Genomic DNA, 26,274 nt, shown 5'->3' with positions numbered 1-26,274 from the left:
AGGTTAGCTACAATTTACAGCAATACTTAATTACAATTATTTTGTAGATTCTCCAGCTACATCGGCTTAGAAACCATTGCTTTACGTTTCGTTTTCGATTGTCAGTTTTTAGATTAAAAATTCTTACATGTTCAATTCATGAATTAAAATAGGTACTAACAGGAAAAACCCACCAAAAACCTGATAGCGCCTATTTCACAGAAAAGAGAAACCTACTGCAAAATATATAAAGAAATTTAAAACTTAATAACTCGAAAATTTATAATTAAATTTTCAAAATAATAACAAACATTATCTTATAATAATGAAAAACTTTAACAATTTTAAAAAATAAACACAAGTGAGCAAGAATGAAAGTAAAAAACCGCCCTTGAACCTGTAGCAATTGCATAGAAATCTTTAATCCAAGTCATTTTAAAAAAAACATTTCGTTATCCAAGTGACTTGCTCTTCAAAGAATTCAGAGTACTGAATATTATTCAACAGTATATATTGAGAACGGCAGTGGTTACAAACATAAAGAGAGACATTTACCCAAGCGTCAACCACAACCATAATACAAGATACTCTAAGAGGGATCTGATACTAAGTGAAGGGGTCAACACTGTTCTGGCATCGAGACAACACTATAACGTAGGCAAAAAGGTCCATAACCTTTTGCCAGAATCGTGGAAAGACGGGAGTGTTGTCAAGTTACGGAAGGTGTTGACCTCGCTCTTTCATGACATTGGTCGTAGGGAGTCAGAAAAGTTGATGCATGCCACGGATTGGAGAACCTTACTGGATGTCAAAAATAAAATACAAAAAATAAGGAATAATTAATTTTTTTAAATATTTATAGATGACAACCATGAAGTTTCGCATAAATAAATTGTCTATGTTTTCATGAATGTATATATGTGTATGCGCATGGGTGTATGTACGTATGTGTGTATGTGCATGTGTATATATGTGTATATTTATATATATGTGTGTATATATGTGTATGTCTGTATGTATATGAATCAAAATGTGTATCCGAATAAGTTTATATTTTGTTTGTCTGTGCTCTATATTAATTTGTTAACTATTATAATATATTAAAATGTAATTGCCTAGCTTGGAACGGGGTATGTACCCTTGTTAGCTGGGCAAAGTGAACATGGAATTGTATTTTGATAAAGAGTGTGAATAAATAAATAAAAATAAAAATATTTTATGTAAACCTAGAAATGTAAAAGAAATTTATTTAAACATATTATCGTTCAATTATTATTCCTACTTTTAAGTTGTATTTTTTGTGTAATAAAGCATTATGTAATTCACTACTTAAAAAATATAAATAAAATACTGTTTATTACATACATATTTATTAGACCTACATATTGTCTTTTTATACCATGAAATGCTTTAATTTTAATTTTGTTCCAGCCATGTAAAAGCCCTCTGGGCTCGGTTGAACCCGTTGTATTTATATAATAATATATAAATATAACGGTTCATAGATATTTAAGTCGAGAATTGCAAGCGCAAACCGAAATTAGCCGTTACACGTTTGTTGTTAAACAAAAAACCAAACCAAAAATTTTCAACGCTCTTGTTCTATGCAATAGTACGAATGGGCGTCTCTTAAAGCGGGTAGCGAATTATTAGTCAGGGTTTAGAAGTGGAGGGGTAGTAAAAGGTTTCAATACATACTTATTGTAGGTATTTATTTATTGTCAGCATCGCTTCCATTTTCTAATAAGGAATTATTGAGTAGAGAATTTCAGGCATGATTAGCAAATCCTCTTAAACTCAGCATACTAATTGAAATTTTTCTAGTTTTGTCACAAATTATTTCGTTGCGGAAATGAACGATTTCTCTTTTCGAATTGCCTCTTTGTTATAAGCCAGTGAATATAATAAGTATTATCTGGAGATTATTTAAACTAAACAGCTTTCTTTCATGTCCACGCATACAATGAATGATTGATATTGCTTTCAATGACCGCAAGTGGTTTAGTATATTTGTTTATAAATATTTTATTACAAGCAACAAAGCACAATAACATTCAACTATTTGTTTGTGAGCTTTGTTTGTTTGTTTGTGTTTATTTAAAACGTAAATAATATATAGCTAGTTTACACCACTCTACAATTACATGTTATAATGAATTCTGATTAACAGCATGATACGAGAGAAAATTATGATAAAAATTGTAGGGAATTATTTTTAAAAAATGGTCATACAGTTAACTTTTCCAGCCACATCTAAGGTGATTTACGAATAACAAAAAACCAATCTAGTTTTTAAATGTCGTCGCGTGTTTCCTCAAATGATTTTGCTGGAAGTTTCTGAATAAATACATCATGAGAATAATTAAAATAGTAATTGCTGTAACGGGTACCAATGAAGTATCACTGAAACGTAGACAAAGATATTTGATAGCTTAATAAGTATTAATTCGGATGTAGATATTCGAATTCCGTTTTGAAATAATTGAACACGCAAAGGAAAACGGATTGTGGTGATTCAGATCCTTGGATTGTTAACTAACATCCATTGGGAATGATGTGAACTTTCACATCCGTGTTTGCAGGCACTGCCAATGACCTGGTTCTAATTCTCCTCCGCTCCGTCCTGAAAATTCAGGCTACATTTCCTTTTTAGGATCTCCGCGTGTGCATCATCAATAGAGAATTCATCAAGTCCTATTTTGTATGACGAACAAACGATATAGCGGTATTCTTTTGATGCTATATAAGATATAAAAAACTAATGCATTATAAAACACCGTTTATATTTTTACCCTGATTACATGTCGCTAATAAAACGCAAAAGCTTTGGATGCGGGAATGCTTACTTCACCTCACGTCCAAGTTCAGTCAAGACAAGTCACAAGGAAAGAAAACAGCCAGTCTCTCGGAACGAGCACTCATAATCGCGAAAATTTATAATAGGACAAAAAAAAAATACATTAAAAAATATTCCCACATTGCAAAAATGTTCTGCATTCGTGTACTAGAAAATAGCTTTTCAGTTTGCATGACATATTATTTTTTATATTCATTGATAAAGTTGTGAAGTCCTTTTTGTGCATTCTCAATGAATAAAAACGTGAGCGCTCATACAGACCTTTAAGTGTTTTTGTTGCACTCTAAGAGTTTATAATATATGTGCGTGATAAGTAAGTGATAAGAAAAGCACCTGAAAGTAGCATGTCAACAACACAACGCTTGATAAAGCTTTTTAAGTATATCTGCGTTCAACACTGAAAACGGCTTAAATTTAATTGATAGTTGCTGTTTTACTGTGTTACTTTACATATTTTCCTATGTTTCTATTGTTCGTTCCTGTAGAATAAATAATGCACCGCCACAACAAAATACACAGAGGTACCAATGAACTCGAAATATGAACGTACATTTGAACTATTACAAAAAATTCATTAAACTCTAATTAATTTTGCATAAAATCACCCAAACAAAATTAATATGCCAACCGGTTTAAGAATGCGACAGTTTCTTTATCAATGCGTTAAATGCGGTCAAGTTTTAAAAATACTCTGGAATAATAACATATTAATACATAACTTTCGATTTGATTTGACTTTTATCAAAATATCATAACACAATCTTCTGTATTCAAATATTTTTAAATTTTGCGGTTACGTAAATGATTAATGTATATATATTTTTTAATGCGTTTCTTTTTACGATATAAACTAAATTTGTACATTATATGCACTTGCATTCACTTATTATGATTGAACAGAACTTTGCACTGGGTTGAGGTCCCGTGGCTAGTGTCGCGGACTTACGCATCAGAGGTCTGAAGTTCGCACCCTGCTCTACTATAACTTGGTTCCCATTTTCTAACAGTGAGTTATTCACAACTCGTTGAAAATGGGCCCCAAAGTAGAAATATTTGAGCAAATCATCATCATTATCATTCCCTTTCCGCACCTGATGGTTCATGGGGCACTGCATTAGCACACCAATCGCAGCGTATCTTGTTTTTTTATTATTAATATTCACGAAAGTAAGATGATCAGTCTTACGCTTCAGGGCCCGTATTCTAATGGGAAGTTAAAATTTATCTCAATTTTTATTTACATAGTAAAATCAAGTTTTCTGTATGAAAAATACAATTTGTTTTTAGGCGTTGCCTAGTATGTGAAGTAATTCAGTCAAATGAATCTTTTCACAACAAAAAAGGTTTCAGCTCTTTAATTTCACAAACAACAGATATATAGAATATAGATGTTCAAATATGGGCCAAATAGTGAATGTTACACAGTGTGTAAAGTGGCCACTCAAACCAGCCAATGACAGGTCGTAAGCCATATAAATGCCTAGACTTCCATATTCCCTTCTTGAAGGTATTCTCCATCCCTGTTGTAATTTGTTACAACGTTTTACATTTTTCTTGCTGTTAGTATTCCAACAAGTCGTTAGTAAGTCGTTATCCATAAATGTTTATAACACTGTAAAGAAGAATGTCTATGATAAATAAGTTGTATCTAAGTAATATTTAAGTGTGAGTTGTAGTCGTTTTGTAGATTGCGTCTAAGGATGTTCAAAGGTAGTAGTAGGAGCGATAAAAATAAGAATTTCCGAGTGGTTTCCCTCGATTCCAGCTATCGGTGTTTACCTTCTATCCGTTCTGTAATGGCGCGGTATGGTGGCACCTTAGACAAAGTATACCACACAATAATCAATTATACAAAGACCGAGCAAACTCAACAAAAGCGCAAGAGAAATAGCATTCAAAATGAAAGGTCTTGTACACGACTAAATACTCGTAAAAATGTTCAGGGCCCCGATTGCAATATGAAGCTAACATTTATCTTCAATATTATCTGCAAAGCAAAATCAAATTTTCTGTATGAAAAGCAGAATACGCATACAATTTTTTTTCCGACATGTTCAATTGAACGTAGTTATGCAAAAAGCAGCCAGTCCACGATTTTGAAAAATTGCGATATTGGTGTTATTGGGTGCAGTAGGGTCAATTATATGTTCTGCATAAACAGCCTGGCCACTTTCATACAAAAAACTAAAATAATATATTTTTTTTAATAGTTTCGATCTGAAAAACGGCATTTCTCGTTTTGCAGGAAACACCCACCGCTCTAGAAAAATCTTACGGTACTTGAAATCTACTACTAAAACTGGTCAAATACGTAATTAGATACTTATTTCAAATAAAAAAATCTAATGTATTAATTGTTTATTATCTGTCAAAGTCAAAAACATTCCAACTATTGTGTAGATTAGATTATTCACTCTTTTCACAAACGAGCTATTATCTTAGGTACTCTCACTTTTTTATGGCTGGCTGCTTTCTTATTTATTTTTATTTTATTTTATTTTATTTCATTGGAAAGCCAACAGACATTTATACATTTATAAGAATCAATTATACCATAAATACATATCATAAAGTCCAATTAGAGGCTTCCACATAATATTGTTATTGTAAATGTTGTCACATCAAAATTATACATAACATAAAATAACTAATCATACAAAACTTATAATATTACTAGAAATGTAAATGAATATTGGTCACACAGTTGCACATTACAATAAATAATACAACTATAGTTGACCATACAGTGTTCATTTATTATGTGCCTACATACAGAACTGCACATCACCTGCATAATATAGGCTGCGGATTCAAGGCGCAACATCATAACTTTAATTATTTTTGGAAATTTCACTTTTAAAGGAAGTTAAAGATATATTATTAATATCAATACAATTTAATTTTTGATTACACATATGGCAGGTTCTATTTACAAATGAATTTTGAAAAGATTTAGTTTTACATTTAGAAATTTTAAAAAGAGATTGGTTTCTGGTCTGCGTTACTGGGACTCTAAAATTAATAAGTGACAGAATCTTAGGGCAATCTATCATGTTATTCAAAGTTTTATACATAAAAATGGCATCAGCCATGTTCCTTCGAGTTTGGAGAGTTTGGAGTTTAGGTAAGTTTATAGACTCATCTGGACCTGTATTCTGAGTCAACCGTCTAAAATTGCAATACGATAAAAATTTTGATTGTATAGATTCAATTCGGTTTGTGTATTTTTTGTATTGAGGGCTCCAAGCGGGAGATGCGAATTCTAATTGACTTCGAACAAATGTGAAGTAAAGAGTTCTAAGAGTGCGCGCATGATTGAATTCTCTCCCTATACGGAAGAGGAAACCTAACATTTGGTATGATTTTTTCACAATTGAGTTGACATGTGCCTCAAACGTTAACTTATTGTCAAGTAGAACCCCGAGATCCCGCATCTCATTAACTTTAGTAAGTACTTGATAGTCAAGGCAATAATTATGGATGATTTTAAAGTTGTTCCTTTCTGCATAACTACGTTCAATTATAGGTTACCGACGAAGATACTTTAAATGTTCATGCAAATATACTTATTTTACACAAATATCGGTTTTTCTTTATCGTCGAGTCGAAGATAACTCTGTTAACTTCCCATTGTAATCGGGTCCAGGAGAACATTCAACTTAAAATAAGTACCTACTAAATAAGCTGCAGCGTATAATATTATTAATATTTGAAGCATTAACTTTGTGGTCAAACATTTTGCTAAATGTTATTAAATATTTGTTTGTAACCGCTTACTACTTTTTGATGTCTACCGGTTTCGAGACGTACCCGTCTTTTCGTCAGGACACCAATTAAACTAACACCACCATACACCTTCACCATAATTGTTGCACAAAAATATAAAACCAGCACGTCATGTATTTTAATAAGCAACCATTGGTTGCACTGATTAGGTTATAAAATATATTATGTTGTGGGAGAAATAGTTGGAAAAGGGAGGAAGGGATAAAGGGAGGGGCGTGAGTTTCATGGGTATAGAGTGACCATCACAATGGAACATCGTATTATGGGCTATAAAGAAAGGTTGTTTGATTATTTATCAAAGGAACAAAATTTTTTAAAGCTCTCCTAATGTGATTTTTTTTTTTCATATTATTTATTTTTCAACCAGTATATCCAAAAATATATAATTTATTTACAAATATTTAATAACATTTAGTGAAACGTCTAAATTTGTTGCAACAGAGAGGGAAAACATTTTTGAGTAAGGAATATAGAAGTCTAGGCATTTACAGGGCTTATGACGTGTCATTAATCGATTTAAGTACTTTATACACTGTGTAACATTCACCATTCTGCCTATGTTTATTTATTTATTTTATTTAAACACTTTATGCACATATACAGTTTACATAAATATGCATAAGGGCGGGCATATTGCCTTAAGGCAATTTCTTCCGGCCCACCCAAACCGTTCAATTCGAGAAAATCAGAGGCATAAATATGAACATATTGTAGGTATACTATAGAGGGTATATTATTCTACAATCTAGCATCAGCTACTGTGAAAAGGAAGGCAAAAAAATAGAGCGTTGAATGGGTATCGAAAGGGTTCTCTCATTACTAGAGCGAAGAGATAGCCCGTACTGTGATAGAGGGATGTTTAAACATCCACATTTCGTCAACCTTTCCATCTGCTGAAACCTTTATCAGTGGGGATGAAATTCGTCTAGCTGAATTATTTCACCTACCAGGCTCATATTTATGCTTTTTCTCATACCAGTTAGTTTAATCAATAATGTTTTATGTACGTCCAGTTTCTTCCAGCATTTCCAGCATTTTTTTCTTTTTATCCTACCAACAGGTTTTTTCAAAATCAAAATTCAATATCTTAAATAATGACTGACTATCATTCTTAGGATTTTTTGTAAAAAATTCAGACACGTTTTACCAGTGAATCCATCAACTCATAATTAAAATAAATTATACGGATATTATGCATACTCGTATGTGCGTTATTGAATGCACGGAATCTGCAGGATGTTTATGTATATTTCTTAATGTTAAAATGCAGTGGAATTTAAAAAACGCGAACATTTTTCATTGGTGTTATCAAACTTAATTTGATTTTGAAAAAGTATCACATCATCATACATCAGAACCAACTGGATGTCACCCAGTAGTGCATAGAGCACTGCACTGGTACTCTATATCTCATATCTCGTATCTTGTTATCTTGAACATCTGTTACACGGGGGTTTGGCGATTATTATTGCACCATGAAACAATATGTATTTTATGTCAATATTTCGTGATGCGCCGGCTACTCCGACTACACTATGAGGCACTTACCTCCACTCGATTTTATCAGGATCTTTACCTTGAGATGAGACATCGAGTCAAAAATAGGATTCTGGTTCTATTCTAGTAATATTCTTCATTCCGCCCTGACATCTGAAAAAATATGCGTCTACGGTTTAGGGAGAGTATTCCGAGAGTATAGTTTTTTTTATAAAACACCTAAAAGAAAAACAACAATTTAATAAAATCATTTTTCAACGGATAAAAAATTATACGTCGTCGTTGCGTCAACCTATAGAGAACTATGCCTATGCCTATCACCATGCTTAGCGCATTATTACTCTGATTTTAAGATACATTTTTTTTTAAATAAGATAATTTAAATAGTGTACCTTTAGATGATAGATTTTTTTAAAATATGATTTTGTTGATTACAAAAAGGAAAAATACGTAATATTGTTTTGAAAAATATTTCAGTATATTTTGTTGCAACAAAATTGTTTGATCTTAACGAGAAGTTAAAACACTTTTAATAAGGAGAAGCACTTAGTAGAATTGCCAGCACAACTACGACTTATCAATTGTTTTTTGCAGAAAAATTCGTTTATAAGCATTTTTTTCTTGTTCACACAATATTAAATTATTTTTACTTGAAATGATCACCAAACGCAATTGTTAAAAAAATTGCCTGAAAACATTGGGACGGGTGAGTTACAGTGATGCGAATGATGTTTTGCGATAATTTGATATTTTCGATATTTACAAAGCAGCAGTCGATTTTTCTCGGTCTATAATGCGGATTGAGATAGACTCTAAGTTCTAAAGGGGCCGCTCTTTTATTGGAGAGCTAAGATTAGTTTTTGCCAAGCTGCGGTTACAAAACAAATGGTTAATACACACGTTAATGACACGCGGTTTTCTCTTTTGCGGGTAAAGAGGAATATAAAACAATGCATCAGAGTTAGAAAAGTCACGATTTCACACCCATCTAAACGTCTTGAGAGATTGCTACCTCAATAAAATATATTTATTTGCACCACACTAATAATTTCATGAAATTTTACTGTGTACACCGCTCAAACCAATTAAAATTTACATAGAATGGAAAATACTTCGTTAACTTCATTACTGTTATATAATTTCTTTCAATGGTAAAAAAGTTAAATGAAGCGAATCAACATCAAATTAATGTCAGTTTTAATTTCGGATGCCAATATTAAGCGAAAGTACTTGAAGAAATCGTCAGTAAATTATTTTAGTGCTGTTTATGAACCTTTAAAATATTTGGAAAATAAATATTACATGGTGCTGATTTAAATAAGCACGATTAGTGCGGTTTTTTGTTATTTTATCAACGTGAAAACAATAAATACAAAAAAAAGAACAAAGATAGTTTAAAATTTTAAACACTTCCTTCCACCCATAAAGTCCCATATTAAATTCAGTCAAAAAATATTTCATTCAAATGGATGTTATATACAATACGGAAATATCACATATTACGAATACCTACTGATAAAAATATGTTAAATGGATTTAGACAAATTCCTTGTACGAGTATTTTCAAAATCAAAATGGATGTAAACTTTTGATGAGTTATTATTATTATGACGTTTGTCGTTCGTACTATTTACCGACGTTTCGGATCGCATTACAGCGTCTATTGTCAGGGTTGGTGTTATTTGTGTAGATAGATGTGTAACCTTAGCTACATAGGATTTGTACAGTGTCGCATTTGATTTTGGGAAGCGTTTAAAATCATCCTGGTACCCAGTTATAAAGAAATCACATAAAAGCGTGGGCTGTGAAGGGTCACAGATTAAGGTTACGCATCAATCTACACAAATAACATTAACCCTGATGATGGACGCTGTAATGCGATCCGAAACGTCGGTAAATAGTACAAACAACAGACGGCATAATAATACAGATTTTTCTATTCAAATATGGATATTGTGGAAAAATGTTTTCATTCAAAAATAAAATTGCCATAAAATATGTCTCGACGAAAACGCGACATGTTTGGTCGTGACAATTACGACGCCAAGATTCGTGATGACGTTATATTTTAATTTAAACGGTGACAAACAAAGGTCAAAATTGATCGTGAAAAAAATGAATCGTGACGTATTAGGGCAGGTGGCAAATGCAATGAACCGTTTTCGCGGGAATTAAAAATAATTATTTAAAAAATACTTTTTATGTAACTAATAAGTACAAAAAATTTCTTTTAATCGACAGTATGTCATAGACATTAATTTAAAATTGTAAAAAAACGTGATATTTCCCTACTACCACTAGGTCCTGTCCGTACGTGTTTACACGAGGACAGTGGCGGTGGTGGGGGTAATCATTGTTCGGCAGAGATAGCCCGCCCGTCTCGGTGGCGATGTCTTGGGGCACTGCTTTGTTCTACAAATTGTTTTTTACACATTGACAATGGTCAAGTCCTGGGACAAAAAATATCGTATTGTCTACGTGTAAACGGATTTCGTGGGTATGAAGTATGAAGACGGGATAGAAAGAAACGGAGCCGCATAGATTAGGCGGGGTGAACATTGGTTGAACACGGGGTGGATACGAGATGGAGACGAAGGAAATGAGAGTTGTAATAAAAAAATAATGATATTTTCAAAAATCATATTTTCAAAATTTTCCTATAAGCTCTAAAGTTTCGTGGTCTAGTCATAAAAACAGTGTTAAAGATTTATTAAATGTAAAATGTCGTATTACAATGCAGCTAATACATCTCCATAAGCTAGTGCCAAGTTTCTTGACTTTTTGAGCCGTGACCCAAATTCAAGTAATAGTTTCGGTTTTGCGACCTAAAACAATATGAATAAAATAACGCAAATTAATTTTGACAATACAAAACATTGACTTTGCATAAATTTAGAGAGTTCATAAATCTTCGTGTAATATAAAAATATATTAAAAACGATTAATAAAAATAATTCATTTTGCGCATTGGGAATTATAATAGGTACTTGGTGCGTAGAATGAGGAAGTTCATTGCTATGGGAAATCAGAAATAATTTATTTTTTTCACACCGTAAGTATTACAACATTTTACAGCGAAGTATTTTTAAAATTAATGGAAAAAAAAATAGATTCTGAAAAAATCCATGTTGGCTGACTGCATTCAACATTTTTCACTTTAAAATTATTTTTAAAAAAAAAATACTGCAGAAACAATCCAACCCCGACAAAAATAATTTTGGTGATATTAAAAGTACAAATAATATATTGTGTTTTTATGTTTCCTGAGTAGTACAATAATGAAACATACACAGAAATTTAAAGAAATCACTCAAGTAGCCTGTATTTAATTGTCTTTTACCATTTTCCCCTTTATATCAATGGTTTTTTGCAAATTTTCTTATTATAATTATTTGTTTAAATTAATAAAAGCATCAACAGTATTTTGAGTTTGTCCAAATTTTTGTAGACAAGATCTAAAATAATAAATACAGTATAGTAAGTCGGGGTAATATGGCAACAAAAAAAGAATTGGGATTTTTCGTATGTTGAAAAAGGAATATTATCAAAAGTCAAATTACCAGAAAATAGTTGGTTTGTTGATTAAGCACGACCAACCATTAAAAAGTAAAAAATTGTTTTTTAAAAAACTTTTGAAATTGAAGAAAGAATAACATAGTCGAAATGCGATATTGCTCCACTAGTGGGGTATTATGGCACAACTAAAAATTAAGGCGTACACTTCTCCTAAAAGTTTATTGCACATATATAACTGTGTTTTTCTCATTTTCTTATCCCAAATAGTACTTACAACCGTGATAGATCTTTTACAAATAAATATCATTTATACACCGCAAAGTACGTCCAGGTACGTACAAACGTTTATAGATCTCGCGATGAGGGCCTTTTTCTGCATAATATCTTCTACAGTTTTCTGCAGTGCTTCCACCGTCCATCGTGCTAGAAGATGTTTCGTTTTTTACTGTCGTGGCATTCTAAAATAAATAAAAGCACGTAAGCATATAACCCCAAATAGCCACCGAGTGACATTCTAAACGTCAAAACAAAACGCATTTAAAATGGCATCACAAATAAACGCAGAGTCGCGAGTCATGGACCTCATTTTCCATATTTATTCTGAAAAATTTATCGACAGGTGCTATTTTTGATACAGTGACTATCAAAAATATAGTTTCAAGAAACTTTTAGTGAATATATTTTCAGACTTACCTTGGGTTTTCAGCTGTAATTCAATAACTGTTTCGCTGCGATCGCCATGCGGCCCGTTCTCCATAAGTACTGCCAATGGTGAATAAATTACGCTTTTGCAACGCCATCAGTGCATAAACTAAGGAATTTTTGCGCGATAATTGTGTGGCATATTGTCAAACGCGGCGCATTTTCCCAAGCTACGTGCTAAGTGCGTGGATGGCTCGGAGTGTGCATTCGGTATTTTTATTTATTTTAATTTATTACCTCCATGGAAAACGCAAATGTCAACAATTATCCTTTTTTCACTTAAAATTCTTATTTATTTTTTATTTTTTGTCACATTTAATGTTTATATCTTTTTAATTTATGAAAACTTAATTGGTCTTTTTATGTTAAAAAATTGTTGTTTTTAGTACTTATTTTGTATGACTGTATGTTTTCTAAATAAAATAAAATAAAAAAAAATAAAAAAAATATAATAAAATTTAGCATAACATTCTTCTTAGTGATCATTTTTTTGAATTTTGCTCAAGCCATCCAACCTATGTGCAAGACGGCCTTTGAGGTGATTTTTACAAAAATGACGCTTTATAAATTATCCACAATTATAATAATAATGACCAATGAAATGACCTTATTGACAAAATATTGAATATGACACACGGTAAACAATGCTTTTTTATTGTAATTTTTAAAAGAACCTAACTTCTAAATTCAACACGGTGACGTAATATTTTGTTGAATTTCGCAAACATTCAGCTCAACATGGTCCGACTGTAAATAGGGTACCTTGTGTAGGTACCGGTGTGAAATCGGCCAGTATCTTTGAAATTTATAGGGACTTGTGACCTTAAAACAATAAATAATAAGAACGCTCTGTGTTTCTTATCATGTAATATATCAACAAATATGTGTATGATATATAAGTATTACGTGCCTGCATTTAGTTTCTATTTCCGTGAGGCATGAGCTACATTTAGACGTATCTTTAGCGTGTGTATTTTGCACACTTCCATTTCCGGACGCACTAATAACCCTTTTCTTCAAACTGAACTCTCTCTTTGGGAGTGGCTTAAACATTTAAACTTCAATATTTTGATTGTATCTTTAATAACTTGATACCTATGGATATTATGATTTGCGTCTTACACCATTGCTGTTTTTGCTATTATATATTATTTTGTTCTCAAATATAACCGTTAAACTATTAGAAAAGGTGTCGGGTTCGATTCCCGGCAAGGAAGAGCAGTAATTAATTGATGCAACTAGATATATTTCATTTAAGATTCCTGCAAATCCCTAGACTTGCAGATAACCGAAGCGTCAGAAAGATCATCTTGCCGTCATGTACGAAGTGACCGGAATATGTTTTAATATTTTACAACGTATCAAGTGCCCTATGCATCTTTACGTATACAGATAAATTTCGGTGTAGTTTCCCACATTCCGGGATGGGAATTTTAGACACTAATTTAGTAAGATTAAGTCGGGTAAAATCCCTGGTCCCTCAAAAGAAATTATGGATAACTGTGTTATATAAAGTAATGTTTTATATAACCTCTATAATGTAAGATCTGTGCAAAAAACCCAATTATTTCAGTGTGGCGGGTTGCAAGGGATTTGTTATAGCTTAGAATTTTACCAAAACGCACGTGTATGATTTTTATTATTGTCGGCGGCTTTATTTTGAAGTAAATTTTATTTTATATTTCTTTTTGACTATTTTTGTTTGTGTACGCCGCCTTGGTGTTTTCCATACATCAAAATATGCAACTAACACAATTGCTGTTTTTCCTATTATAAAAAAGTACAAAAACATAAAAAAGTACATGTAAGCAAAAAATATTAATAAAAAAGATACGAAACATTGTACATCTTTCAAATAATTTATGAATGTTTTAAGAGATGAAGAACCTTAAAATAGGGAAATATGAAAGTTCAGGCATTTGAAAAGCTTCTCAAATATAGCCAGAATGAAGAATGTTAATAGAATGAAGACAATGATCGTGTCATTTTTGAATTTGGTGTTTTTGTTGTTTAAAAAAACAAAATAGATGTTTACAAAGCAATTTTTTTAAATAAATTGAGGTGTACATGTGAAACTTAATTTTAATAGACCAGTGAATCCATTTTACAAAAAATTCACAAGATTGTGCCAACGGAATTTGTATCTTTACTTGGTTCACAGACAGGCACAAACACATTAACATTGGGTTATTAAACATTCGAACGCGCTGTACCTACCTATAATTTGTTTAAATAATAATTTAAGGTGTCCTTAATGTGAGACAGTGAGGTTCATTAATTCATTTTTATGTTTTTTAATATATAAACAAAATAAATATGTATGCCTATTATATTTACCATTTAGATGAAACAATTCATCTTCTTCATTTCCATTTCCACATCCAGTGGTGCATAGGGCACTGCATTGGTACACTAAAATACACCATTTTTCGATCATCCCTTACATGAAGGCATATCAATTAGACAGTTAAATGTTGCAGTAAACCACCTTCAACATTAGTATTTCACATTGAACCCTAGCAGGAATTGAACAGAAGACCTCAACCATGGTTGGTGAACATGCCAGCCACTACACTACGAGGTGTACTTATCTCTGTTTGATTTTCTTTACCAGGATTTTTACCTACGAAAAGCCATCAAGTCAAAAACGCTTACCCGAAGTTTTGGTTCTATGTCACACACAGAACGTTTCAAATTTGACAAATTAATTAATTGACCTAATTTGTTATTTTTAGTTTTGAACGTGGCAGCGGGTAAAGCGCCTATGCAGATCAGCACAGAGCAGGGTGGCATACCGCAGAGGGCGATAGATGGCAGCACGTCATCATTCTTTAGTCCAGAGACTTGCACCCTCACCAAAGCAGAAAAGGTTCCATGGTGGTACGTCAACCTCCTAGAGCCTTACATGGTGCAACTCGTGAGACTTGATTTTGGAAAACCGTGCTGCGGTAAGATTGACATTTTTTTTATTTCTTGGGTTAGCTTAAATTACATACTATTACATATTACTCACTTACATAAACCAATATTTACACTATATTTTATATGTCGTTAGTGGAAATTTGAAAGGCTTTTTTTTTAACACACTTTTTAATATGCATATAAATATAATTTTGATTTATTTAACTTTTTGTACATAATGTTAATTGTACATTAGCGGGCTTATTGCAAAATAGCAATATCTCCCAACTAACCAATAAAATAATAGTTTCATTTTTGTAATTCAAGTCGCAAAACATATTCAATAGAATATAAAAATAAAAAAGCTAAAGATATTCAAAAATATAAACGCACGAAGTATATAGAATATAGTATATAGAAGCGTTAGGACTTTGAAGTATAGTAAACAGAAGTAAGAGGGAGTGATAGTCTCTCCGCTGTTTAATTTTGAGCATTTTCACAGAATAATATGGTTCTAATATATAAAATACATGAACATATATTAATTTTTGTTAAAAAACAAGTTACCTACATGGTATATTTTCAATATTATTTTCCCTCTCTTGAACAAATTACAGAATTTTAAATTTTCTTTAAAAATATATTAAATATTGTCGTTAATAATAGGTTTTATAAATTGCTAATTATGGTAAAGTGAAGTGATATTTTAAAGGTGAAGTAAACTCATTGCTTATAATTATTACATCTCTGTAATCAGAATAATCCAAAAACCTCTTTTCCCCAGTTCTTTATGTACAAAACATCCATGTTAATTAAATTGATCAAAACAGTCCAGCAAAAAAAAATTAGACAAAAAAACTGAATACAGTTCAATCACTCTTTGAATACAAAATTTTAACAATTTTATCAGTTGGTTCATTTCACCTGCAATGAGCTTATACAATATATAAAATGTATTAATTTCCTTTTGTTCTTCACATTTTCAGGCATTTCAACATTTTTATTCCTTTATTTTGTATACCAAACAATTTTGTGATTCTGTGCTTAAATTCTGTTTTTTTTGTTAGAATTATTAGGAAATGTAGGTATTTACAGAATTCTTTCATCTCTGTTGATACATATATCTATCAATATTTGGCTTTGTCTATCTATCAGTCTACTGATAAAAAAAGATTCAAACAAATTTTATTGTTACTAATAATATTAATAAATATTATCTTTTGTTACAGGTGCCAATAAACCTGCCACAATCGTAGTGCGAGTTGGTAACAACCGCCCAGACTTGGGAACCAACCCCATATGTAACCGCTTTACTGGGTTTCTGGAAGAGGGACAGCCTTTGTTCCTTCCTTGTAATCCTCCAATGCCAGGAGCATTTGTTAGTGTGCACTTGGAATCTCCTAGCCCCAGTCAGTTGTCTATCTGTGAGGCGTTTGTATACACAGACCAGGCTCTGCCTATTGAAAGATGCCCTCAGATTAGAGACCAACCTCCAGGGTCAACAGCCACCTATAATGGAAAGTGTTATATCTTCTACAAGCAGCCACTGAAATTCAGAGAAGCGTTGGCGTTCTGTAGAAGCCGTGGAGGAACACTGGTGGATGAAAGTAATCCTGCACAACAGGGTTTTATCAGCTGGGAACTTTGGCAGAGGCACAGGTCACGCTTTCATTCTCAATAAATAGGATTTAGTTGTAGGAAGGATGGAGCTTTCTAGAGCTTGCAAGTTAATTATATATAATATTATGTATGCTTTAATACACATTCTACTTCATGTTCTTTGGGCCAAGCGTTGCGTATATATATATATATATTTTGCATTGTTTTAAGAAAGGATTTACTTTATTCATTATGTTACTTTTACTATTGTAATATGATTTTATATATTAAGGGTTGTGAATTTTTTTGTTTGCATCTCTGAAGAGATTAAGTTCTTTGATATGTGCGGTATGTGGCATTCAAGCGGGTACAATATAATTTTAAATAAACTTTTATTTGTTTATGTGCGAAATAAATCATTTTTCCTTCAGAGAAACTTTAAAATAAACTTGTAAATGTATTTATATAAATATTTTAAAATGTGTTTCTCATTTTAAATAAATTAGCGAATTATTATCAGCATGTTGAACCATGAAAATACTAATTGTAAGGCCTACTTGACATGATACCAAAATATTTTATGCTCTTGGTGGGTTTGTTTATAAAGATTTTAATGTTATAGAAACGTTTGACTTTGAAAATTGAATATATGTGTATCTTCTATAGAAGTGACAGCAGTAGCCAATATTGGATAGGAGCTGTGAGAGATCAGACAGATCGTAACAACTGGAAATGGTTGAATGGAGATGATGTCACAGTGTCCTTCTGGAACCTTCCTGGAGGGAATGAGGACTGTGCCAGATATGATGGTAGCAAGGGATGGCTGTGGTCTGATACCAACTGTCTTACCAGTCTCAATTTTATATGCCAACATCGTAAGTTTATAATTTTTCTAACCTTATTTTTATAAAATGATTTTGGTATCTGGTAAAATTTCTTAAACCTTGTTATAAATTTAAAAAAATAACAAAACCTTAAACATTATCTTTGAATTGGTACTAATTAATGTGCATAAATTTCACCTTGTGAATATGGTAAAGTCTGTATCCGGGTGGACGAAAAATATGTGTGTTAAATAGAACCAGAACCCTAGACGAGTGTGTTTGATTGGATGGCTGCTCTCAGGTAAAAATTATGAAAAATGAAATTAAGTGGAGAAGTGTTCACCTCGTAGTGTAGTGGTTGGCGCATACGCTTACCATGCTTGAGGTTCTGGATTCGATTCCCAGGAAGGTCGACATGAAATATTTGTTTAAAATATAAAAGTGGTTTTCTACTGAAGTATTTCATTGTCTTTGAGCGTAAGACTGATCATTCACCTTCCTGTAACAAATGATTTAGAAATGCTGCATCTGATTGAATAATGCAATGCCCTATGCACCACCAGGTGCAGATAAGGTTTTGATGATTATGATGGTAATGTTGAACTAATTGACGAATTATTAACTTTGTTTTCAATCAGATTACTAGTTCCAGCTTCCATTGTCAAGTCATTAAACAACCTAACTTACATTCTTATAACTATAAAAAAAATTCATTAAACTAAATTGTTCTCTAGAACCCAAGGCGTGTGGAAGGCCCGAACAACCACCGAATTCTACAATGATCGCTGAGAACTTTGATGTTGGTGCCAATGTTGAGTATGCTTGTGACAGTGGTCACCTGCTCGTTGGGCCGACGTCTCGAACGTGCCTTGACACTGGATTCTACAACGAATTCCCACCAGTTTGTAAAAGTAAGTAAAATCATTAACTATTTTACAGAAATTGTGAATAAAAAATTTTCAGTAAGCATTTAAAGAGCATTTTTTTGGAAAACTAATACGCATGTTGTTTTTCATTATTTGTTTAATTTTTAAAAAAAATCATACATTAGACCCTAAGATAGACACTAACGATAGACCAACAAAGATTTATCTTTTGTTTGTTATGAATAGTTTCAATTCAAGTTAAAATATCTGATTAAATAAAGAAGATAAAAGATATTGATGACACCTGTGGATAGTGGCTAAAGATTCACCCATGGGTGTTTCAGATTCGAATCCCGGTCAAAAAACAATAATTCAATGAAATTTTTCTTAAGTTCGGATGTTCTGTGCTGTAAATAAAACCCCGTTTGTTATTTATTTTTTGTAATTAATATGTTTTACTAAAAATATTTAAAAATAAAATTTGAAAAATATTGTAAGATATCACTCACAAAAGAATTGTTTTTTCTTTTTCTTAATGGGAAACGTTAATGTAAATATATGTATAAAATTTATATGAATATTGTATTTAGTAGTAATATTATATACCTATATTTTTTATCTGAATAAACCAAAAAAAATATATTTTTCAAAATTTACTGCTGCAAATGTTATAGTACTAAAATAAATAATTCAATTGTTTATTTTTACAGAAGTCATTCGCATTCAGATTAGTTTCACTAGGCATTTGTAGGGCTTATAATCTGTAAATGTCTAGAATTTAAAATGTCATATTAATTCATTAAATTATTATAACTTTCTTTGAATGAATCCACTATTTTGGTATATTGTCAGTGATACTGAATACTGCGTAACTATCAATGAGGAACTTCAGCCCTACGGGAAATTGGATACAAAAATGTTTTCTTACGCGCAGTAAAAATTAGAGCATTCAATTGTAAAGCAAAGTTTCTTTAAAATGTATGAAAAAAAAAAATATATATTTTTAGAAAAACGCACTACTTTGAACAACGTCACTAGTTCATATGAACCAACCAATGATACGAGAGCTATGAAGGATATCCGGTTTGCTTACCGTAAACAAACCAATCAGAAAAACTGACAGGGAAGAACCTCTGACGTCACAGGCGTAGTTATTTCAGAAATACAAAACTTTGAAAAATCATAGCGCTGATAATGTGATATATAAAAATATATTAATTTTTTTTGCTTAGTTTAATAGTCTTTTGACAAATAATAAATTTAAAAAAGACACTGAACTTCCTCATTGAATTTTTCAACAGGTAATCTAAAAAGTGTTCTGTTAATAATATATTACTTTCAATTTTAATCAACCAAAAATATTGTTGGAGAATCAGAAATATTATTATTATTTATAGTATGAATAGCAATAATTTAAAATGAACGGCTCTTACTTCCTATAATGAATTTATTACAGTAAAACAGTAACAAGTTACGCAATATTTTAGTATCATCAATGATATACAAAGTAAGTAAACACAAGAAAATAGTTTTTAATCCTAAAATGGCACTACATAAGAATACTTATTTGTTAGGAGATGTCATTTTTATTAAAATTATTTTTAATATTGCCTTGAAGATGGAAATATCTATATCCTAATTCAAAAAATCATATCACAACAAAAAAAATGTGAGTTTCAATAAAATTTACATATAACGCTGGGTTCTATAATCATTAATAATCCAAAAACCATCAGAATATTAAAAACATATATTAAAAGGTACTTTGTAAAACCAGCATTCTAATTTTCTGTACCCTGTCTACAGGAATTCAATGTGGATATCCAGCTGATATTCTAAATGGAGGTTATCAACTCGTCAATGGAAGTGTTGGCTACCTCAGTCAAGTGGTTTATACTTGTGAGGAAGGTTACGAGATCATCGGTAGAGCTCAACTTACATGTGACATTGATGAACGCTGGAATGGACCACCACCCAGATGCGAAGGTCTGTAGTTATCAAATATTTCACTATCCTCCCCCAATATATTTGATTTCCTTTAAAACATTTTTAAAATTTTATTTCATTTCATTTTAATTTTTTAGCTATTCAATGCGAACCACCACCACAAATAACTAATGGAAAATATGCATCAAGTGTAAATGATACATCTTTCGGATCCATTGTGGAGTATTTCTGTTTGCGAGGATTTACACTATTTGGAGCTAAAAGGATTGTCTGCACAACTTCTGGACAGTGGGACAATCAACCACCAATTTGCAAAGGTTAATAATATAAGTGAATAGTAATGAATAAAATAATATTTGGTTAGGGGAGGTTTAAAATATTTGTTTTAAATTTGTAGAAGATGACGTTACAACAGCTGCAACTACAACCCAGAGACAACCTACTCGTTCGATTTCTACTCGATTACTAACAAGACCCACTCGCCCAGCATATCCGACGCATTCTGTATATACCACAACGCATAGAACAGATCCTCCGATCACTCATGACCAAACAAAACCGACAAGACGAATCACAAGTCGCCCATCTAGTTCAGCCACTGATACGAGTAACAGTGGAAGTGCTCACATACCCCAAATTATAGTGGCCTCCCATCCACAAGAGAAGCCTGCGCTAGGACCAAGTAATAATATTCGAAGTGACCAAGTCCCAAGAGTCAACATTCCTTTGCTAGTTGATGGAGAAAGAAAAGAAACCTTAGCAGGAATGTTAAACATGGGAACAATTATAGCACTTGGAGCATTCGGCGGATTTGTGTTTCTGGCTGCAATCGTTACCACCATCGTCATTCTTGTCCGAAGGTAAGAATAATTTGACATCAATTCATTTTCTATGTATATTTCATTCATAACAATCAATCTGATTTGCTAACGCTCTCTACTTCTCAGGATACAGAATCATTTCACAGAATTTGATGCATGTATTAAGAATTACAAATGACTCGCTTAATACTGTTTTATGCATCAATATGTATTATATGTATCTAAAATGTATTGTAATAAAAAAGTCTTGGGTTTTGGGAACCAGCATAAATGCTTTGTCTGCATAACTTTGTAATAAGAAATATATTTAAAAACTGAACAAAAAGATCGCATCGGCTGGATATTATATTTATTTATCCTACATATTTGTATTTATTTTTAGGCAATACCAAAAAAGTTATACGTCCTATAATAACCCAATCAGGTACCAACCAACACAGCAAAAATGGTCTCTCAAAATACATATTTTTAATGTAAAAAAATATTTATTTTTTATTAATTAAGAAAACTTATGAATTAGTAGTATGAAACAACAGTGTTTTTGTAATAACTATTCATTTTTGGAAGTTCGTTCCACTATTATTAAGCCCTTCTATATAATATGTATTAACTTAAAAGCGTTAAGTATACAAATTTGATACCTCAATGTTAAATCTAATGATAAGACAATTGAAATAATTTTAAAGATGATAAAAAAATATCTAAACAACATACTAAAGGTTTAATGTTTGATATATTTGATCGTAGAGAATCAAAACATACCCTAATGGATTTTTTCCTTTGGAAATTAGATTCCTTTAAACTCCACGTCAAATGCATTTCATTGAATTCTAAAATATATTTTTTCTCTTGCATGGCTACAAAATATGTAAAAAAAAAATGTTTGAATAAAAATGAACAAACAGGGATTTAATTGAAATAATTTCTTGAGATATCGACGGTCCCTACATATACTATAGAATCGGCATTTTGCGAGTTTCATAGGAGAGCAAAAACCTAACTTAATAACTTTACAATTTTTAATATTTTTTAATTCAATACACATGTTTGGCAATTCCACAGTATCTGATACTGTCTTAAAAAATATTAAGCTTTCTTTTCGCTCTCCCATAAACCTCGCAAAATGTAGATTCGATAGCATACGCAGGGACTGTCGATATTTTCACAGCTATTTATTTTGTGTGTTGGTATAAGTATCAATTTTGAAAAAGCAACTGGGTTAGTTTTGGTTCTCTAAGATTTATTTAATGATTTTATTGAAAAGGGTAACACTTCAACTTTGGATTAGCAAGGTCCTAAGTCCGGCTCGGAAAATTTGATTAATTTAGTTTTGTGGTACGGAGCAGTTCGGCGAGACCAAGTAGAAAGTGTCGAGTAACAAGCAGTGCCGGGGGCCTTCCACCAGCAAGATGGTGCACCCTGCTGGCTCTTCCCTTCCCTGACCAGCACGTGGCGCGGCGCGAACTTCCGCGCTCTCATCGCTCCCTTCACCCCACAGCCGGATACTTCTCTAACCCACTCTAATGGCCCCATCCCTCCATTATTCCGCCACATTATTGACTGAATTAATAACATATTCTGGCATATTTTTCTATACTAAGGGATCTAATTACAATAGCCATCACCATCTGGTGCTCTGTCAAAATCTTAGCCAACTGTTAAGAGCTGAAAATGTTTCATTCAATTAGATGTTTATAACCAGCATCTTTAAAAATGATAAACATTAGTTTATTCACAACTATGAATAGTCACAAGCAATAAAAATTCAAATATACACATAATTCTCCATCCATACACTGGTCTCCCGTTATATTATAATTTCATTCAAACTGCTCAATTCAAAAAACAAATAAGTGATCAGAACGGTATTCGCCAGTTTCCGAATAACTGCTCAACCATTCTTTTCTAAAGTGAAAAATCAAATAGTAGTTGAACAAAAAAAAAATTTAAAACAAACAATATAAAACGAAAGATACATTGTAGAAGATATTACAAAGCCAGAAAAGATTTCGAGTAGCCAAGTTTTGGAATAAAGTATGTCCTAAAGTCATAATGTGGTGGAGTATGGAGATCAGTGGAAACATGACCTTTGCGATCATCATCCCTTACAAATGTGATACTATCTATATTAGTTGATTAAGGTACGGCGGAAAACATGATACTTGCAAATATGAGCACCTTACCTGTCACCTAATTTGACCCACAGAAATTTCAGGGGCATGCATACTGTAACTAGATTCGTAGGCTACCAATATGTATATTTCAAATAATGTATTATGTATTCTCTTGAGCAGCACCAGGCACATTACACCAATTAGATACAATATTTGCAACGCTTCAAAATGAATTTTAAGTTTTTCTCAGGAGAATTTAAATATAACTAATATGTGTGACGCTTTCTGTTTTCTTTGTTTAATTTTTTCTAAGCAATAGATCAAACGATGTATTTTAATGCCGAATACTATTTAGGCATTTGTGTACTAACTTAACCAAAGAAATTTTAGATCAAAAGTTTTGTATGTTTATTTTACTGGTCAATATCCAATGATAATTAGATTTTTTTAAAATTATAATATTAATGTTTTAAAACTAATTGTGAATGCATAAAATACAATCACGTTTATCAAGTATAATAAATATGAATTATTATAACGTTTTAGGAATCAAAGTGCCAAACATTATCGCCATCGAGCCTCACCGGATTGTAATACAGTGGCCTCATTTGACTCTTCCAGTTCAGAGTCAAGAAACGGGCTAAATCGGTACTACCGTCAAGCTTGGGAGAATCTGCACGAGTCTGCCGGCTCCAAGGCTGTCCTGAAACCTTCCAACCACTCCCCGCTGAGAAGGAAGGAGACATTAGACGAGCCCATGTCTTATAGGAACGCTCACCACCGTGTGAGTAACGAAGGGATGAGAGATGGATCGGAGTTGGTGGTATCCGATGTGGCTGCCTACCCAGGTAGGGGCCATCATGACAAGAAGAGACATCATCATCATCATCACCATCACGACCCCCGATCCAGCACCCGGCACAAGGACTGGAGCGGGCGAGACTCGCACCACAATCACAATAGGTACTAAACACGCACACTCAATCTTTCCCTCAGTCAGGTTCCATTGCAGCATACTTTTCGAGCTGTTTTTCCAATAGTACTTAGTGATCAAGAAATACTTACAATGAGCTACAAATCAACATCTAACAATAAGAAATTTCATTAGTACCTAACATATTTTTTTACCATTATATTCAAGTTTATTCTCAACTATTTTAGATTAGATTTACATTAATACAGTATGCGGTAGTGAATATTTTTTTCTTATAATATGACAATATTGCTCCATTGATTGAATATACACTACATATATGAATATAACTGAAAGCAGATACATAATCTGGAAAATTAGGCCCAGTCCTCTGGTACAGTAGGCTTGGTAAAATCATCTTGGGAACTATTGAAGCATTGAATAATAATTTTTGGATCGAAATTCCCCTCACCTTTTCTCCAATTATTTTTAAACAAAAATTTCACTGTGAAGGTGTGTATGTAATATAATGCTATATACGTAATATCGTCAGATATTTTTTTCATGTATTTGTACCATAAGTATGTTTTTAATTTTATAATAATGTATTGTGATTGAAAGAGATTTAATATTGCACATCAAAGGTCCATACAGATTTTTTATAACTTATGAATTCCTTGGCCTTTTCTTTAATATATCGCAAGATAATATTTTGTATAGATATATGATTGTACGTAAACTCATATGGCATATTTCTTGAATGTGTCAGGTTAGTATTAACAAAGCTGTAATAAATATTCAAAGTTTGCCATTAATAAATTACATAATACATAGGCCTAAAATTTTATCAAGCAGTAAAGTAATTCACTAAATTTACTGAACATTTTACTAAAAAATTGATTTAAGAGAAGGCCGATGTAATGCATAAAGAATTTAAGTATTTGTAAAGCTCGTATATTTGCTTGCGGGCATGATCACAAATTATTTACATAATTATAAGTTATGTTAGATGAATCTATCTATTTGCTAATATATATTTTTTGTACAGATTTAAAAGCACCACACATTTTAGCATTTAGTGTATTGTGCATTATACCATTCTTTATTTTGTCATGTTGTAATGAAGTACATACAATATGCATCTAAAATATTTTTTAGTCCTTCATTGTGTATGTTTGTGTATAATTTTTACAAAACATCTACCTATATAAGTAATAAATACATATAATTATAGCCACTGGAAATATTAGTGCCATTTATACGGCAACAGAGATTAGTGGTCATAAAATAAATTGTGTATGTGATAGTATAGTTATGATAATAATTAGAAAAATAGATTTATGTTACTACATATAAGGTTCAAATGTAATAAAACTGCATGAATGTTCAAAATTAATATAAAAATATAGTATAGAATTGTAATCTCGTAAATAGATGTATCTGTTTTGAAAAATAAATGTTTTAACCTATTTGTGTGATTCATTTCATTGATACATGTTTAACTTTATTTAATGCAAGTATACATTAGATACAAAATGCAGTAAAGTTATTTCATTTATAATTCAATAACATTGTTCAACCATCAACCTATTAATACACATGTCCTGAACCCTAAAAAATCATGACACTTAACTGATGCCCGGGGTGTATTTAGTCATTCTTTGACCACCAGCCGGATTTTTATGTTTAGAATCTAAACCAAAATGTATGCTTGTGTCATGAAAGCATTTTAAAAAAACCCTTCAGCTAAACATTGCAATAAAGCTGGTGTAACTTTTCATTGGGAAGTATTTGTTTATTGTTTAATATTTTGGTAATTAACAGAGCTTAAAATAATTGAAAGTCAAATATAAGTATTATTTATTTTAAATGTAAAATTTCACCTAGCTGCACAAAACCGAAGCTCTTCTTTCTAACAGGGGTGCACTGGTAGGAATACGGTTTTAAAAATA

General features: G+C 31.9%; 1 protein-coding gene and 1 long non-coding RNA gene across 3 annotated transcripts in view; one reads left to right on the top strand and one right to left on the bottom strand.

Moving 5' to 3' along the window:
* Positions 1 to 25,791, top strand: part of LOC148274102 (sushi, von Willebrand factor type A, EGF and pentraxin domain-containing protein 1) — a 79,505-nt gene extending 53,714 nt beyond the window's left edge. The window contains exons 3-10 of one of the 2 annotated variants that reach the window (XM_088237619.1): positions 15,073 to 15,285; positions 16,468 to 16,897; positions 17,504 to 17,712; positions 18,396 to 18,572; positions 20,334 to 20,513; positions 20,612 to 20,791; positions 20,872 to 21,334; positions 24,031 to 25,791. In XM_088237619.1, the coding sequence (XP_088093745.1) occupies positions 15,073 to 15,285; positions 16,468 to 16,897; positions 17,504 to 17,712; positions 18,396 to 18,572; positions 20,334 to 20,513; positions 20,612 to 20,791; positions 20,872 to 21,334; positions 24,031 to 24,379 (2,201 nt within the window). In that variant the 3' untranslated portion in view covers positions 24,380 to 25,791. Of the gene's footprint in view, positions 1 to 15,072; positions 15,286 to 16,467; positions 16,898 to 17,503; positions 17,713 to 18,395; positions 18,573 to 20,333; positions 20,514 to 20,611; positions 20,792 to 20,871; positions 21,335 to 23,955 lie in introns of both variants that reach the window. The other variant, XM_088237618.1, reaches the window with a different exon arrangement.
* On the bottom strand, positions 10,695 to 12,746 carry LOC148274103 (uncharacterized). Its single transcript, XR_015824379.1, has 3 exons — positions 12,329 to 12,746; positions 11,975 to 12,093; positions 10,695 to 10,944 (listed from the first exon to the last, which is right to left on the bottom strand). It is a non-coding gene; the product is annotated as an uncharacterized LOC148274103 (long non-coding RNA).
* Positions 25,792 to 26,274: the final 483 nt, after the last annotated feature.

Source organism: Micrasema longulum, unplaced genomic scaffold (genome assembly GCF_059751315.1).
Source record: "Micrasema longulum isolate JH-2025_06_02 unplaced genomic scaffold, ASM5975131v1 h1tg001760l, whole genome shotgun sequence".
NCBI classification, from domain to species: domain Eukaryota; kingdom Metazoa; phylum Arthropoda; class Insecta; order Trichoptera; family Brachycentridae; genus Micrasema; species Micrasema longulum.
This window is presented reverse-complemented; position numbering and strand designations above follow the sequence as displayed.